This window comes from Antechinus flavipes, chromosome 2, assembly GCF_016432865.1.
Source record: "Antechinus flavipes isolate AdamAnt ecotype Samford, QLD, Australia chromosome 2, AdamAnt_v2, whole genome shotgun sequence".
Classification (NCBI taxonomy): domain Eukaryota; kingdom Metazoa; phylum Chordata; class Mammalia; order Dasyuromorphia; family Dasyuridae; genus Antechinus; species Antechinus flavipes.
The window spans coordinates 338,751,953-338,770,126 of NC_067399.1; the positions used below are offsets into that span (position 1 = coordinate 338,751,953).

Here is an 18,174-nt window from a genome sequence, read left to right on the forward strand (position 1 = left end):
TTCATTGTTATCTTATTTTAAGAAATTGCCACAGCCATCCTAGCTTTTAGCATTCACCAGCCTGACCAGTCAGCAGCCTGAATCAACATCAAGGCAAGACCCTCTACTAACAAAAAAGATTACTACTTGCTGAAGGCTCAGATAGTAGTTAGTATTGTTAAACAAAGAAGTATTTTTTAACTAAGGTATGTGTATTTTTTACACATAATACTATTGCACAATTAATAAACTATAGTATAGTATAAACAGAACTTTTATATGTACTGAGAAAACAAAAAAATAATTCATTTGGCTTGCTTTATTGCAATACTTGCTTTATTGCAGTGGTCTGGAACTGAATCCTCAATATTTCCAGAGTGTGCCTGTATACCATAATTTCAGCTCCAATTATTGGTCTTTTATATTCCTATAGTTTAAGAAAGTTATTTCCCCTTGAGATTCTTTTTTTTTTTAAGATGAATTTTTTTTATTATTGTGTTTAGCTCAATAAAGCTAATTTTTTATAATGTATGCATGAATTTGTTCTGGCAAAAGATTGCTTTGAGAATGAACAAGAAAATACATTTAAAGCATTTCCATAAACCTTAAAATACTATAAAATGTCAGCTGCTGTTATTATTTTTATTATTTAAATCTAGTAAAGTAAGTATATTCTAGCAAGCTTTTAGCAGGTGAGAACCCCTGGCTTTATGTGGGAAATCTAATTTTCTTGCTAATATGAACATTATTTCTTATGCTCTTATAAATAAAGAAGGGGGAAGTCCATTAGTTTGTTACTGGACATAAAGTCCTAACAAAGAAATCTCAAGACTGTTGGCAGATTTAAATGATACAAAGAAGCTAAAAATAAATGATTTATATTTAATTTAATTAAGAATTAAAGGTGGCAGAGGTGGTAGTAAGACTAGTAACAAGACTTCCTATGTGTACAACTATATTGGAAAATATCATGTAAAGCTTAAGTAGATTGATACTAAAAAAGAACTTTTACAAATTACTTCTTAGTGTTGTGGTCGCAAAAAAGTTTGAAAATAATATTTACTCTAACTTACTATTTTGCTCACCTAATTTTGCCATAGTGTCAGATGGCACATAAATAGTGTCAACACGTCATTGACACTACACCAAATATTCTTTAAATTCTAAAATATGAAGATATATAGAATATTTTTCCTTGACTGTTCCTCTCTACATTCATAAATTGACTTTTCTAAGAAAATAGTACACTATTTTCTTGGCATTGTAATGCTATTTTTCATAATAACTTTTTTCCATATTATCTAGTAGAAAATTTGTAGGTGTGGTTTTATTTATGGTTTGAAAGAATCAAAATCGAAAAAGAAAGAAAAAGATAGAGATTGGAAGGAAGAGAGAGAGATAGAGAGAAACTGAGATTAACTTAGACAGCTAAGTTATCAAAATTACATCACTTGGGTAATTCATTGAACATCCAAGGCACTGTACACTTTCTGTACACTATTGGAGACTACAAATATGGGATGCCTGCTATCGTAGAACCCATAGTCTAGTCAGGAATATTGAAAAATTGTGTATAATTATTAGCAATATACTCGTATATATTTATATACAATACATTATATATAATTATAAGTGAAGAATCATTAACATTAAATATTGTGTGCAAGGCACTGTGTTAAACTATTATGAAAGTAATATAAATCACCTATTTTATCTTTTAGAATTTTACTACTTATTATATTAATATTTTACACACCCCATGATTAAGCTTTAATTCCTTTTTTAGGTTTAATTTTGTTATTTCTTAATGTATCATTTTATGAAATATTAAAAAGTCCATTTAAATATATATTAATTAAATGCTCACTATGTGTTCAAAATTGTGCTAAGCACCACAAGCACAATAGAAGTATAAAATGTATTGTTTGCTTCAAAAAACTTAAGATCTTAATGGTAGAATCAAAATAAATATATGAAATAATTTAAAATAGTAGAAAACAATTTAAAATCAAAGGTTACAGTATAGATTATTGCTTTAAAATTTGAATGATAAAAAACCTCAAAATATTCTTAGCGTGGTATTAAATATCTGATTTGAGATCATATTCCCTTCATATGCATCTTAATATTAAATTCCTCAAGGAATTTAGTTAACTAACTTATCCAGAATTTTGAATCAAATATTATTTTAGTGAAGATTATTGTATACATTTGAAGGATTTAAGTGACCCTTTCATGTGATGTCAAATTTATCCAAGTACCCTAAAATTCAAAGTTAATTTGAAGGGAAAATGAAATCTGTCACTGTTTATTTGGAGTACAAGTTATGCAGTGATTTCCATTTCGCATATCATTGTAAAGATCAAAGCCTTGTGAAAACTTGAGTTGATGAAGATTCCTCTTCTCTCTTGAAGAATTTCAGGGGCAGTTAGGTGGCACAGTGGATAGAGTACCAGCCCTGAAGTCAGGAGGACTTGAATTCAAATATGGCCTCAGATACTTAACACTTCCTAGCTGTGTGACCCTGGGCAAGTCCCTTAATCCCAATTGCCTCAAAAAAAAAAAAAAAAAGGAAGGAAGGAGAGAGGAAGGGCAGGAGGGAAGGGAGGAAAGGAGGAAGGAAGGAAATAAGAAAAGAAAGAGGGAAGAAAAATTTTCAGATCCACAGAAGTAGTCATGACACCAAGTTGGTGAAATATATGATTTTATATAGCACTTAAAAATTAAGAGAGATAAAAAAAATACAAGCAGGTTTTTTTCTATCTATTGATTTATCAGATGGTTATGTACATAGTCCTGTCTCCTCAATTTTAATGAACATTTAGAAAGCCTTTCAGGGTAGAAGTGATTTCTCCTTGATTTGATATTTATCTGTTTTTTTTTTTTTTTTGACTTAGTACTGGATTCCAATTAAAGTAAATGTGTATCAGTGTTAGTAACATAATCTATATGCACTAGGAAATAAATTTTAAAATCAAACCAATATTTACTTTGCATGTACAAAATGAGTAGTATCCAAATTTCTTGATCATGCATTCCTATCTGTAAAAAATATTTTATCACACCCACCTAATTTATGTATTCATATGTATTATAAAGCATAGAAAAGAACATTATTTAAAGATTAAATTATTGTGAAATTAATTTTATTTTATGAATGACATGAAACCTTTGTTGATTAAAATAGCTGCTTATAAATTTTAAAATAATATCAGAATTATTTTGATGAGCAACAAAATTGATTTTGTTCCATTATTTTTTTTTATTTCCTTTTGTGTTAATGATTAGAAGATCTTATTCCAAGTTCATCTTCTTTCTATAGTTAAATTTAGTGTTTGTAATAGCTGAAAAAGAAAGCCTCACTAGACATTAAATAAAGTAGGTGCATTGTTGTCTATACTTGGAAAATCATAATATTCCTTTTTCAGTACTAACATTAAATTCAGCCAGTAGGTTTCCATCTTCCCTAATGACACTTAGTTTTTCTTATAAACTAGTTTGGAAGATGTCATATTTTGTATTTTTCATATTTTCTTATTACTATTCTTGATTTTGAGAGTATTTTTTTCTCCCAATTTCAGGTTGGGTGGGACTATATCGGCTTACAAGATAGTACCAGATGAAATAGAAGAAATCAAGGTACAGTATAATATCCTTCAATTCTGGGAAAAACAGCCATGAGGAAGGAAAGAAAAGATTCTTCCTTTAAAAAAAATAGAATTACTGAGTATGCAGTAAGATATAGAAATATTTAATGTTACTCTTCCAACTCAAAAGGTCTTTGTGGAGGGGAGAGAAAGTCTATTTAATGCCTATTGAATAACCCACTTATATAACATTGATCACTAAGTTAAAAATGTACTTCCCACTGAAATAATGCATTTCTGATCAACCTTTTCTTTGTTGTACATCAATTTTGAGAATAAGATGGTAAGGAAGTACAGCTTTCTTGGATAACCCGAATTTCTAACTGCCAAAAGTAAATTTTCATTATAAAAATGAATAGCTATTATTATTTCTGTCTGTTGAAAATTTAGTCAGCTGTTCTGTGTGAATAAAATAAAGACTATGAAATGCACCCCCACTATTATTGCATGATCGCTTATGGCATTTCCACACAGTAGTTGGTGCCCAGTGGGGGATCCCTACAACTTGCATGTAAAATTAGTCTAGATGTCTCATTTTTGTAAGTTTTCTTTTTGTACTTGTACATTGAATCAGTGGATCTATTGAAGAACTCAGCTGCTGAAACCATGCAAAATATTTTAAATTACCTTTAAAATATGGTAAATATTTTCTGAATGTTTTATATTCTTTCTACTGTAGATTTAAAATGAAGAAAATTTCCCCATACTTAAAAAAAAAGAATTATTGAATATGTTGAACCCTTATTGAATTCCTAATTAGTGATAATTCTTGAAGAGAGAACAGTTATTATTTATCACCAGCTAACCATCTGAAATGATCTTTAAAGAGAAATTAGAATAAATATAAAAAGGAATTACTCAATTTCTATGAAAATTTTTAATTTGGGGGCATAATAATTTGAGAATAGGCACTTCAGCTAGCGGTGTATAACAGATCAATTAAAGTTTCTGCACTAAGGCGATTTGCTACTTAGTATAATGAATAAACTCAAATAGTTATAAATAAGAGTCAATATTAAAATTTATACATATGAAAATGAATGGAAAAAACCACACCTTCTTTGCCTAGTCTGGAAAGTTTCAAAGAAAATAAAAGCCATAATATGGGCTTACTGATAAAGAAACTATATGAAAAAATACTAAAACTAATTTTTATCGTGTTTCAGTTTCTTTTTCCTTTGTCACACTAAGCATAACTCAGATTTCAAGTAATTCTTACTCACTGCCTTTAAAAATCAATCCAACCAATTATGCTATTTTCAGTTTATATTTATTAGTTAATGTGAGAAAGAACTTGATATTCTACTATATCCCTTTCCCCTTAATTCTGTTTCAAATTCTTTGGCTTGAATTGATTTATTACCATTAAAAATAAGTTCACTTCCAGAATAACAGGAACATTGTTATTGTTAAGTAGTAATTAATCCTAATTCTCACATAACATTTGCAAACACCTGCTAAGTGTTATAGAGTGTAGATGTAGAAAGAGAAAGTGGGTGTGGGAAAAGACTCAGCGTTCACCCCTGGAAATTTTGGGGATTTTAAAAATGTGTTAGGGACAGTTGAGTTTTTAACATGAACTTGTTATGACTGCTTCCTTACTTCTTCCTTGAGCCACAAGGTAAAGATATTTCTGAAGAGCACTAAGAACCTTTGAGAAATACCTATGTGACCTTGTTCAAGTTATTTCCCCTCCTGGGCCTCATCTGTAAACTGAAATTAGAATAAGTGAGGTGATATTTGTCTATGTGTTGTACAGAAAGGGGGGAAAAATGTTTAGCCCTTTAGAATTAATAGATTTGATTTTCTTAACCTTTTCATTCTTTAATGAATAAAATAAGAAAAATGGTAACTTAAAACAATAATAAAATTGCTTTTTTAGCTCTCCTTTTCTAACACATATGAATTGTAGTCATAAATTGTTCAGAGTGATGATGAATCACACCAAACTGCACTTCTTAACTTTGTCTTATCTGGGGAGATAAGTGGGTTGGTGAAGAAAATGCCAGAGGTGGAGTTCTGAATACCTGCCTTTAATTCCTAGTTGTGTTCTTCTAAGCATTTGGTTTAACACAACCTCTTCACTTTACTTTCCTCTTCTCCTCCCTCTTTTCCCCTCCCCCCCACCTATAAAGACACACTCAATTTTCTTACCTATAAAATTAGAATAATAATAGCACTTACCTCACTGGATAGTTGGTTTGGGTTTTTTTTTTTAATTATAAAAGTATTTATGTTTCCTACAACTTTACAATTCTCTTCACAACAGCAACAAAACCTCTGAAGTTATAAATGTAATGTCAAATTCTTATAAAATTAATAATTTAATATTTTTTCATTAAAAATCTTTAGCTATTTTCATCTTCTCTTATTCTTCTTTCCTGTCTCCTGAATATTTATACTTTCACAGGATTTAGTATTTCTCTTATTTCATATATGAGACTCGTCTGCTTTTTTTTATTCTTCTACTTTTCCCCTTTCCTTTTATTTTTTATGTATTTTTCTTTCTTTTTTTTTTTTTTTAAATAACTTTTTATTGATAGAACCCATGCCAGGGCAATTTTTTACATCATTATTCCTTGCATTCACTTCTGTTCCGATTTTCCCCCTCCTTCCCTCCACCCCCTCCCCCAGATGGCAAGCAATCCTTTACATGTTGAATAGGTTACAGTATATCCTAGATACAATATATGTGTGCAGAACTGAACAGTTTTCTTGTTGCACAGGGAGAATTGAATTCAGAAGGTATAAATAACCCGGGAAGAAAAACAAAAATGCAAGCAGTTTATATTCATTTCCCAGTGTTCTTTCTTTGGGTGTAGCTGCTTCTGTCCATCTTTGATCAATTGAAACTGAATTAGCTCTCTTTATCGAAGAGATCCACTTCCATCAGAATACATCCTCAAACAGTATCATTGTTGAGGTATATAATGATCTCCTGGTTCTGCTCATTTCACTTAGCATCAGTTCATGTAAGTCTCGCCAGTCCTCTCTGTATTCATCCTGCTGGTCATTCCTTACAGAACAGTAATATTCCATAGCGTTAATCTACCACAATTTACTCAACCATTCTCCAATTGATGGGCATCCATTCATTTTCCAGCTTCTGGCCATTACAAACAGGGCTGCCACAAACATTTTGGCACATACAGGTCCCTTTCCCTTCTTTAGTATCTCTTTGGGGTATAAGCCCAGTAGAAACACTACTGGATCAAAGGGTATGCACAGTTTGATAACTTTTTGAGCATAGTTCCAGATTGCTCTCCAGAATGGCTGGATGTGTTCACAATTCCACCAACAATGTATCAGTGTCCCTGTTTTCCCACATCCCCTCCAACATTCCACATTATCTTTCCCTGTCACTCTAGCCAATCTGACAGGTGTGTCTCACTGGGTAGTTGTGAGAAACAAAGTGCTTTGAAAATTTTAAAGTGCTATAAAAATATTGGTTGTTATTAATTATCCAAAGAAAAGGTGGTTAAAAAAAGCTTTTAAATAATGGTATTTTTTGCCATCAAAAGATAATTTTAAAAGTATATAAAATGTTTATATATATATATATATATATATATATATATATATATATACATATATGTATATATATATATATTTAGAAATATGTACAAATAAGTATATTTTATTTAAAATATACCATTTTGATATGATCAGAACAACAATACCTAGTTTGAAATGAACATGGGACAAATTCACAATGGCTGTTCTCCTTGAAAAAGCTAGATTTATTTAGGGAGGAGGTTACAGACAAAATGAAGACATCAGAAATGGTGAAAATGAATTGGGAGAGCATAGAAAAACAAGTGCCTTTGTGGAACTCACAGTTTCCCAGTAGAAAGGGAGCACTCCATGAAGTTGAGGCATGTCCTTAGCTGGCAGGTTAAATCCTGGAAGGGACTAAAAGAGTTAATTAGCTATAAGGAGAAGTGAGATTAAGAAAGCAACTGCAGGGCATGTGGGGTTAGAAAAGACCATGTAGCATGAGTGAGGGGTAAGGGGAAAGACACCAAAAAGCAGATTGCCTTGGCCAACTAATCCAAAGGAGGGACAGTAGCGAAGCCATGGCCCATTAATAGATTTTATAGGGAAATTTAACCTCAGGGATATGACTGGGATTTCTGACAGGACTTGGCAAGGTAAAGCTGATTTAGATCTCCTACTGAGGGTGGATTTTAGGGTTTGAAAACTCTGATTTTAGACTAGATAACCTCCTCAGAGAGTGGGACCACATAGCTAAATTGATCTCTATCAGTGCTTTCTCCCTACCTGCCTCAAAGATTAATTTTTAATCAGTTCTTTAGTTTTTCTCTTTTAACCACTCCTAATATTGAAGACCTCTGTTTATATAGACATATGTGTATGTATACACACACACACACACACATACACACATATATATAATATAGACATGTATGTTTTATATTAAATAAACTTTTGTAAGTTTAATCAATTCAAACAGGATAAATCCAAAATATTTATATTCAGTTCTAAGAAATGTAATTGACTATGTTTCAGTTACAAGTCATAGGTAAATGATCAAAACAAATAGAAATTTGTAGAAGTTGAAATACATTTTTTAATTCTAATTTTCTCAATTAACTCTTAGTTAAATCTCTAATAATAACTAGAAGAAATTTTAATAATGAGAAAATCAAGATCTAGAGATATTATTCCTTGTCCAAAGTCATACCAAAAGTTAGTTACAGCATTATTTAAAGGGCAGCCTTACAGGATTATATTTGCCATCTATGAGGTTACAAACTAGACATCTTATCAACCCCTAATATTTATACTAATCCTGAAATTTTTTAATCCAATATGAAGTTAATCCACATTGGAAATTCTTTGTTTGCTTTCTATCACAGTTAAACTTAAGATTTTAACTGCCTAAATCATATTTGTAATATTATCACTGATTTCTTATCCCAGGGGAACAACAATATGGTATAGTAGAAGACGGTCTTACAGAAGGAATAGGAGAGAAATTCCATTCCTTCAGTTATCCACCACTGGTTCCCTCACCCAAACCAAGGCTTCTTAAACTTTTGCCACTTGCAACTTCTTTTCACCTAGGAAATTTTTACTGGAACCCAGGTATATACGTATATAAAGTAGGTATACAAACATTTACTGACAATAAATCATAATTTTGAGACCTCCATAGTAAGTTAGGAGACCATATATGAGATCCTGAACCACGTTTTAAGAAGCTGGAACCTAAGCTACCTAATACCTTAAGATGACTCTACCCTGAGGCCAAACCTCTTGGTCAGTCATTTCAATTGTGTCCAAGTCTTCATGACCCCATTTGGATTAACATTCGTTTTTTATGATTTTGAGTTCCAAATTTATCTCCCTCCCCAAGTCCAGGTATCTGATTATACGTTACACACGTACAATCATGTTAAACATATTTCCACAGAAGCCATTTTGTGAAAGAAGAAAGAGAAGAAAAGAAAAAAATGAACAAAAAAAGTTAAAATAGTATATACTTCATTTGCATTCAGGCGCCATCAAATCTTTTCTGGATGTGGATTCCCTTAGGAGTCTTTGGGAATTGTCTTGGATTTGTGTTTGGATGTTGTACTTGGAGTGTATGTATTAGATGTATTACTGAAAAGACCTAAATCTGTGATAGTTGGGTCATCACACAATATTGTTTTTACTGTGTACAGTTTTCTCTTGGTTCTACTTACTTCACTCAGCATCAATTCATGTAAACCTTTCCAGGTTTTTCTGAAATATATTTATTAATTATATATCACAGCTTGTTCAGCTAATTCCAGTTGATGGGAAGCTTCTTAATTTCCAGCTCCTTGCCAGTATAAAAAGAACTGCTATAAATATTTTTGTACATATATATCTTTTCTCCTTCTTTATGGTTTCTTTGGAATATAGACTTAGTATTTGTGTTTGTTGTAATTGTATTGTTGGATCAAAAGTTTGTGTAGAGTTTGATTGCCTTTTGGACATAATTCTAAATTGCTTTCCAGAATAGCTGGATCAGTTCACAGCTCCACAAACAATGCAATAGTCTTTTCCCTCTAATATATTCCCTTCTCTAATATTTCTCATTTTCATTTTCTGTCATATAAGCCAATTTGGTAGATGTGAGATGATACCTCAGAATTGTTTTAATATGTATTTCTCTAACCAATAGTGATTTCAGAGCATTTTTTCATATGACTATAGATAGCTTTAATTTCTTCATTTGAGAACTGCTTATTTATGTCCTTTCACCATTTATTCATTGCAGAATGACTTATTTTTTATAAATTTTGACTCTTTTGTTAGAAATATACTTTTGACACTGAAAAATCAGATATTGAGGAAAATTTATTAAAGAAGAATCGTAAGGAATCATCTTAACATTTCTGGCCAGAAGTGGGTTCTGCTCCTCTTCAGGAAAAGTAGTCCCTAAGGTCAGAAGCAGGAGGTTTTATATTTGTTAGTTTGGTACAGACCCTTTCTTCAGAAACCAGATTGGTCCATTCCCTTCCAGGTTACAATCTTTCTGATATGTCCATTATATGTTTTTTTCTAAATATGTATAAAGCATATTTTCCCTCCCTCTTCATACATCCCATGTTCAAAAGTGGTGGAAAACTCTTACGAGGTGTGTGTGTTAGTCAATTTGCCTGTTAAGCAGATGCAATTGTGATTTGATCAGTTCAGATCACTGACCCCCAAACTAGTTTGAACTACATCAACTATTATCTTTAGTTAGAAGATTTTATAATTTGTTCTTGGTTCTCGATTTTTTTGGTTACAAGTTCAATTCGTCAACTTGGCTTTATTTTATTGATACTAACATTTAGAGATAAAAATTTTCCCCTAAGTTCTATGTTGGTTGCATCCCAGAAATTTGTTATGTTGTCTCATTATTGTCACTCTCTGATGAAATTATAATTGTTTCTGAGAATTCTTGTTTGACACGCTTATTTTTAAGGATTAGATTATTTAGTTTTGAATTAATTTTCAGCTTATCTTTTTTTTTATTATAACTTTTTATTGACAGAACATATGCCTGGGTAATTTTTTACAACATTATCCCTTGCACTCACTTCTGTTCCGACTTTTCTCTTTCCTTCCTCCACCTCCTCCCCTAGATGGCAAGCAGTCTTATACATGTTAAATATGTTATAGTATATCCTAGATACAATATATGTGTGCAGAACCAAACAGTTATCTTGTTGCACAGGGAAAAATGGATTCAGAAGGTAAAAATAACCTGAGAAGAAAAACAAAAATGCAAAGTTTTACATTCATTTCCCAGTGTTCCGTCTCTGGGTATAGCTGCTTCTGTCTATCATTGATCAGTTGGAACTGAGTTATATCTTCTCTTTGTCGAAGATATCCACTTCCATCAGAATACATCCTCATACAGTATCATTGTTGAGGTATATAACAATCTCCTGGTTATGCTCATTTCATTTAGCATCAGTTCATGTAAGCCTCTCTGTATTCATCCTGGTGGTCATTTCTTACAGAACAATAAATGTTTGTAGCAGACTTTTTTGTAATTGCTAGAAACTGGAAAATGAATGAATGCCCATCAATTGGAGAATATTGTGGTATATAAATGTTATGGAATATTATTGTTCAGTCTATCTTTTCATGACCCTTTATCACATATGATTTTTTTTGCATCACAATCTGAAAAGGATACATTTATTATTTCTGCTTTTCTGCCCTCATATACAACCAATATGATTTCCATGTGTTGCTGAGAAAAAAATATATTCCTTTCTAAACTCATTTCGTTTTCTCTTAAGGTTTGTCATATCCAACTTTCTTACAATTCTATCCATCTCCTTAACTTCTTTCTTGTTAATTTTATGATTAGATTTATATAATTTTGAGATGGGAAAGTTGAAATCCCCAACAAATATAGTTTTACTGCCTATTTCCTCCTATAACATTAACTTCTCCTTTAAAAATTTGGGTTCTATACTATTTGGTACATATATGTGTAGTAATGATATTACTTCATTATCTGTGATGCCTTTTAGCAAGATACAGTTTCCTTCCTTATCTCATTTAATTAGATCTATTTTTGCTTTTGCTTTGTCGGAGATTATGATTGTTATCCGTGGTGGTTGTTGTTGGGGTCTTTTTTACTTCTGCTGGAATAAATGATCTTTTTCAGCCTTTTATCTTTAATCTCTGTGTATCTCTCTGCTTCAACATTGTTTCTTGTAAACAACATATTGTGGAATTCTGGTTTTTAATTCATCCTGTGATTCTGGTTTTTAATCCATCCTGCTATCCACTTCCATTTTATGGGAAAGTTCATCCCATTCAAATTCACAGTTATAATTACCAAGTCTTTATTTTCCTCCATCCTATTTTCTCTCATTAATACTCTTTCCTCTTTCTCCTTTCACCCTGTCCTCCTCACCAATATTTTGTTTCAGACTATTGTCTCCTTCTTCCCTTCTATAAGCTCCTCCCTTTCCTTTTGCCCTTCCTGTCCTATTTAGGGTAAGATAAAATTTTATACCCAACTGATTGTCTTATGTTCTTGCCTTTTTAAGCCAAATCCAATGAGAGTAAAGAAATAATGCTCACCACTGCCCTTCTTTTCCTCCACTATAATAGGTCTTTTGTACCTCCTCATATTATTAAGAGTTACAAGTATCTTCTCCTGTGGGGATAGAAACAGATTAATCTTTTTGAATAAAAAGTTTTTATTGTCTTTCTTGTTTACATTTTTATGCTTCTCTCAAGTCTTGTGTTTGAAGATAGAATTTTCTATATAGCTCTGATCTTTTCAACAGGACAAAGAAAGTCCCCTATTTCATTAATGTTCATTTTTTCTCTCCTGAAAGATTATGCTCAATTTTGCTGGGTAAGTAATTCTTGATTGTAGTACAAGCTTCTTTGCCTTTCAGAATCTTATATTCCAAGCCCTCCAATCCTTTGATATAGAAGCTGCTAAATCCTGTGTAATCCTGACTGTGGCTCTTTAATACTTGAATTCTTTTTTTTCTGGCTGCTTACATGTTTCATTTACTTGATAGTTCTGGAATATTCCTTAGAAATTTCATGTTGGGATCTCTTTCAGGAGGTGATCAGTGTATTCTTTCAATGTCTATTTTACCCTCTGAATTTATGATATCAGAATAGTTTTCCTTGATAATTTCTTGAAAAATGCTGTCCAGGCTCTTTTTTGGATGATAACTTTCAGGACCTAGTCCAGTAATCTTTTTTTTTTTTATTATTTAAATTTTAAAAATTTCATTTATATGTTATTTTTTCCAATTATATATGTAAAGATGGTTTCTAACATTCATTTTTGTAAGATTTTGATTTCCCAAATATTTTTCATTCCTTCTTCTATTTTCCCCTTCCCAAGGCAGCAAACAATCTGATACAGGTTATACGTGTACAATTACTTTAAACATATTTCCATATTAGTCATTTCAAGTCTATTAGAAGTGTCTTGGATCACTGAATTGCTGAGAAGACCTAAGTCTGTTATGCTTGATTATCACATAATCTGGTTGTTACTGTGTATGATGTTCTCCTGGTTCTGTTCACTTCATTCAGTATCAGCTCATGTAAGTCTTTCCAAGCTATATTGAAATCAGTTTGCTTATCATTTCTTATAAAACAATTAATATTTCATTACTTTCAGAAACCACACCACTTGTTCAGTCATTACCCAATTGAGGGCATGCACTCAATTTCCAATTCCTTGTCATAACAAAAAGAGCTATTATAAACATTTTTGCACATGTAGGTCCTTCTTCCCACCTCCCTTGTTTGTGATCTCTTTGGGATACAGACCCAATAGTGACATTGTTGGATTAAAGTTTTTGTGATTTGATAGCCTTTGGGCATCATTCCAAATTACTCTTCAGAATAGCTAGACTGATTCACAGCTCTACCAACAATGCATTAGTATCCCAGTTTTCCCACTTTCCTCCATTATTTACCATTATCTTTTCCTGTCTTCTTAGCCAATCTGAAGGTATGCGGTGATACCTCAGAGTTATTTTAATTTACATTTCTCTAATCAATAGTGATTTGGAGGATTTTTTTCCATATGATTATACATGGCTTTAATTTCATCCAAAATTTGTCTATTTATAGTCATTGACCATTTATCAATTAAGAAGCTCTCATCCAATAATTCTTAAAATATCTCTCCTGAATATATTTTCATCAGTTGTTTTTTCAGTGAGGTATTTTATATTTTCTTTTATTTTTTCATTCTTTTTATTTTTTACTGATTCTTTTTTATTTCTATAATAACTAGCTTCCACCTATACAATTCAAATTTTTCTTTCTAAAAATTATTTGTTAGGGGGCAGAACCAAGATGGAGAGGACACATATATCTTCCTAAACTCTCCTTTTCTTTCCATCTATTTTAATAATATTCAGCCTAGGAATTAGTGCTTGACTGTCAGAACCCATGAATATTGGGAGTACAACACATTACCAAGCAAAGATAATCTCAAAATTAACCAGAAAAAGTCTCTTTTGCTCATGTTCAGGGACAGAATGGGGCTAGGTCAGGCACAGATCTCAGGCAGGCAGTGAGAGCATGGGAAACATCTCACACTGAGTAGACCACAGGAGGATGGGGGGTGGTCTTAGCTTGTGGAAAATCTGTGGGAAGAATTTTACCACAGTGTTGGTTACTCTGCCCTGTCAGCAAGCCACTAGATCAGAAGAAAAGCTTTACACAGGGGGTAAAGACTATAACCCCAAAACACTAGACTCTCTTGGGACCTGGCCACACCTACGCAGCACACAGAATGACTCAGCTTGATCCAGGCCAGCCACAGTAGTTGGTTCTAGTATAGTCGCAGCTCAGTCCTAATAGCTGCCTTTCTGCTGCCACTGATTTCAACACAACTGCTAATTCCAGAGCAGCTTGTGGGTGCTGTCCCACTGGCCCTTCACTGCCACTTCCTGTTGTCTATGGAGGCAGCTTGGAAATACCCCACTGCCCCTGATAAGCAGACTGTAGTTTGTTTGTTTGTTTTTTCCCAAAATGAACAAAAAAAGCAAATCATGCTCTAGTGATAGCTTCTATATGGAGGGAGAACAATCTTCAAATCCTGAGGAGACTAAAAATAGTTTGTCTCTAGATCCAAAGGTAGGTATGATATGGTCCCCATCACACAAGGCTTTCATAGAAGAAATTAAAAGAGAGCTAGAAGAAGAATGGGGAAAAGAAAGGAAAGCTTTGAAGAGGGTCAGAATAAGTCAAGTTACTCATTAAAAGATAGAATGAATAAAGAAACCAACTCCCTGAAAAACAGAATTTGCAAATTGGAAAAGATAAAAAACTCCCAGAAAAACAGAATTTGTGAATTGGAAAAGGTAAACAATTCCAAGGAAAGCAGAATTTGTGAAATGGAGAAAGAAAATAATTCTTTAAAAAAAAATTTGACGAAATGGTAAAAAATTCCAAGGAACAAAACAACTCATTTAAACACTCAATTAGACAACTACAAAAAGAAATAAAAAAGTAAATGAAGAAAATAATTCATTAAAAATCACACTTGAACAAATGGAAATGAATGACTCAAGGAGACACCAATAATTAGTCAAGGAAAATCAAAAAAATAGAAAAAAAAGTTAAATACCTACTTGAGAAAACAACAGACCTGAAAAATAGATCTAGGAGAGATAATCTAAGGATTATTGGACTCTCTGAAAATCATGATGAAAAAAGGAGCCTACACACTGTTTTTCAGGAAATCATCAGAGAGAACTGTCCAGATGTTATAGAAACAGAAGGCAAAATAGACATTGAAAGAATTCATTGATCACCTATTGAAAGAGATCCCAAAATCATATTGTGGCTAAATTCTAGAACTATCAGACCAAGGAAAAAATACTACAAGCAGTCAGGAAAAAAAACAATTCAAATACCAAGGAGCCACAATAAGGATCACTCAGAATCTAGCAGCATCCACATTAAAGGATCGAAGGGCTGAAATTTTATATTCCAAAAGGCAAAAGAACTTGGTATGCAGCCTAGAATAACTTACTCAGCCAAACTGAGCATATTCTTCCAGGGAAGATGATGGACATTCAGTGAAATAGGTGAGTTCCATTTATTCTTAATGAAAAAACCAGAGCTAAACAAAAAGTTTGACCTCCAAATATAGGACTTAGGAGAAGCATAAAAAGATAAAAAGAACTCTTAAGAACTGTATTTCTGTTATGGGTATACATAAAGAGTACATGTATAACTTGGTTTTACTGTTATAATAAAAACAGGAACTAGAGCTGGAAAGGAAATTATACCAGAAAAAGGGAAAAGTGCTTCCACTTCCAAAAAGAGGGAAACTACATCTCACGAAGAGGCAAAGGAAACCTATTATATCTGAGGGAATGAAGGGAGGGGGATGAACATAGTGTGAATCTTACTCTCATCAGATTTGGCTTAAAGAGAAAATATTAAACATATTTGGTCTACATAGAAACTTCTCCCACCTCATTGAAAAGTGGGAGGGGAAAAGCAAAAAGGTAAGGAGTAAGTTAAATAGAAGGGAATACAGAAATTGTAAGGAAAAGGTTTAAGAAAAGGGAAGGGACTTCAAGGGGAAGGGAGGGTTTCTAAAGAGGAAGGTCTGTGTGAGTCAAGTAGTGCTCATAAGTCTAATACTGGAGAGGGGGGTAAGGAGAAAGGAAAGAGAATAACATAATTTGGGGATATTAAGATGGCAGGCAATATAGAATTAGTAGTTTTAGCCATAAATGTGAATGGAGTAAACTCCCCCATAAAACAGAGGCACATAGCAGACTGCATTAAAAGCTAGAATCCCTACAATATGTTATTTACAGAAAACACACTTGAAGCAAGGTGATACATACACAAGAAAGGTAAAAGGCTGAAGCAGAATCTACTATGCTTCAGGTGAAGTCAAAAAAACAGGGGTAGCCATGCTGATGTCAAATTAAGCAAAAGCAAAAATTGATCTAATTAAAAGAGATAAGGAAGGACACTGTATCTTGCTAAAGGTTTGCATAAATAATGAAGCAATATCGATACTAAACATATATGCACCAAGCAGTATGGCATCTAAGTTCCTAAAGGAAAAGTTAAGAGAGCTGCAAGAAGAAATAGACAGCAAAACTATAATAGTGGGAGATCTTAACCTTGCACTCTCAGAACTAGATAAATCTAACAAAACAAATAAGAAAGAAGTTAAAAAAGTAAATAGAACACTAGAAAAGTTACGCATGATAGATCTTTGTAGAAAACTGAATGGAGACAGAAAGGAGTGTACTTTCTTCTCAGCAGTTCATGGAAACTATACAAAAATTGACCATGTATTAGGACATAAGCAGAAAGGCAGAAATCCTTCTCAGATCACGATGCAATAAAAATTACATTCAATAAAAAGCCAGGGGAAAATAGACCAAAAAGTAATTGGGAGCTAAATAATCTCATTTTAAAGAATGATTGTGTGAAACAGCAAATAATAGACACAATTAATAATTTCACCCAAGAGAATGCCAATAATGAGACGTCATAGCAAAATGTGTGGGATGCAGCAAAGGTGGTAATAAGGGGAAATTTTATATGTATAGAAGCTTACTTGTATAAAATAGAGAGAAAGAAAATCAATGAATTAGGCTTACAACTAAAAAAGCTAGAAAAAGAGCAAATTAAAAACCTCCAATCAAACACTAAACTTGAAATTCTAGAAATAAAAGGAGAGATCAATAAAATTCAAAGTAAAAAAACTATTGAATTAATAAAAAAAACTAAGAGTTGGTTTTATGAAAAAACCAACAAAATACATAAACCCTTGGTAAATTTGATTAGAAAAAGGAAAGAGGGAAATCAAATTATTAGTCTTAAGAATGAAAAGAGAGAAATTTCGACTAATGAAGAGTTACTTTGCCCAACTTTATGCCAATAAATTCTATAACTTAAATGAAATGGGTGAATACCTTCAAAACTATAGGTTGCCCAGATTAACAGAGGAAGAAGTAAATTGGTTAAATAGTTCCATTTTAGAAAAAGAAATAGAAGAAGCTATTAATCAACTCCCTAAAAAAAAAAAATATCCCCAGGACCAGATGGATTTACATGCGAATAATACCAAACATTTAAAGAACAATTAACTCCAATGCTATATAAATTATTTGAAAAAATAGGGATTGAAGGACTCCTACCAAATTCCTTTTATGACACAGACATGGTACTGATACCTAAACCAGGTAGGTTGAAAACAGAGAAAAAAATTATAGATCAATCTCCCTAATGAATATTGAGGCTAAAATCTTAACTAAGATATTAGCAAAAAGACTACAGAAAATCATCCCCAGGATAATACACCATAATCAAGTAGGATTTATACCAGGAATACAAGACTGGTTCAATATTAGGAAAACTATCAGTATAATTGGCCATATTAATAACCAAATTAACAAAAGCCATATGATCATCTCAATAGATGCAGAAAAAACATTTGATTAAATCCAACACCCATTCCTACTAAAAACACTAGAGAGTATAGGAATAAATGGACTCTTCCTTAAAATAGTCAGTAGCA

General features: G+C 32.3%; 1 protein-coding gene across 16 annotated transcripts in view; it reads left to right on the forward strand.

Annotated features, from left to right (window-relative positions):
- Positions 1 to 18,174, forward strand: part of GPHN (gephyrin) — a 725,565-nt gene that overhangs the window by 276,406 nt on the left and 430,985 nt on the right. For 15 of the 16 annotated variants that reach the window (XM_051977840.1, XM_051977841.1, XM_051977844.1 and 12 more), the window contains one exon: positions 3,561 to 3,618. The exons of the other annotated variant lie outside the window; for it this stretch is intronic. In XM_051977840.1, the coding sequence (XP_051833800.1) occupies positions 3,561 to 3,618 (58 nt within the window). Of the gene's footprint in view, positions 1 to 3,560; positions 3,619 to 18,174 lie in introns of those variants that run through there. 16 annotated transcript variants of the gene reach the window in all.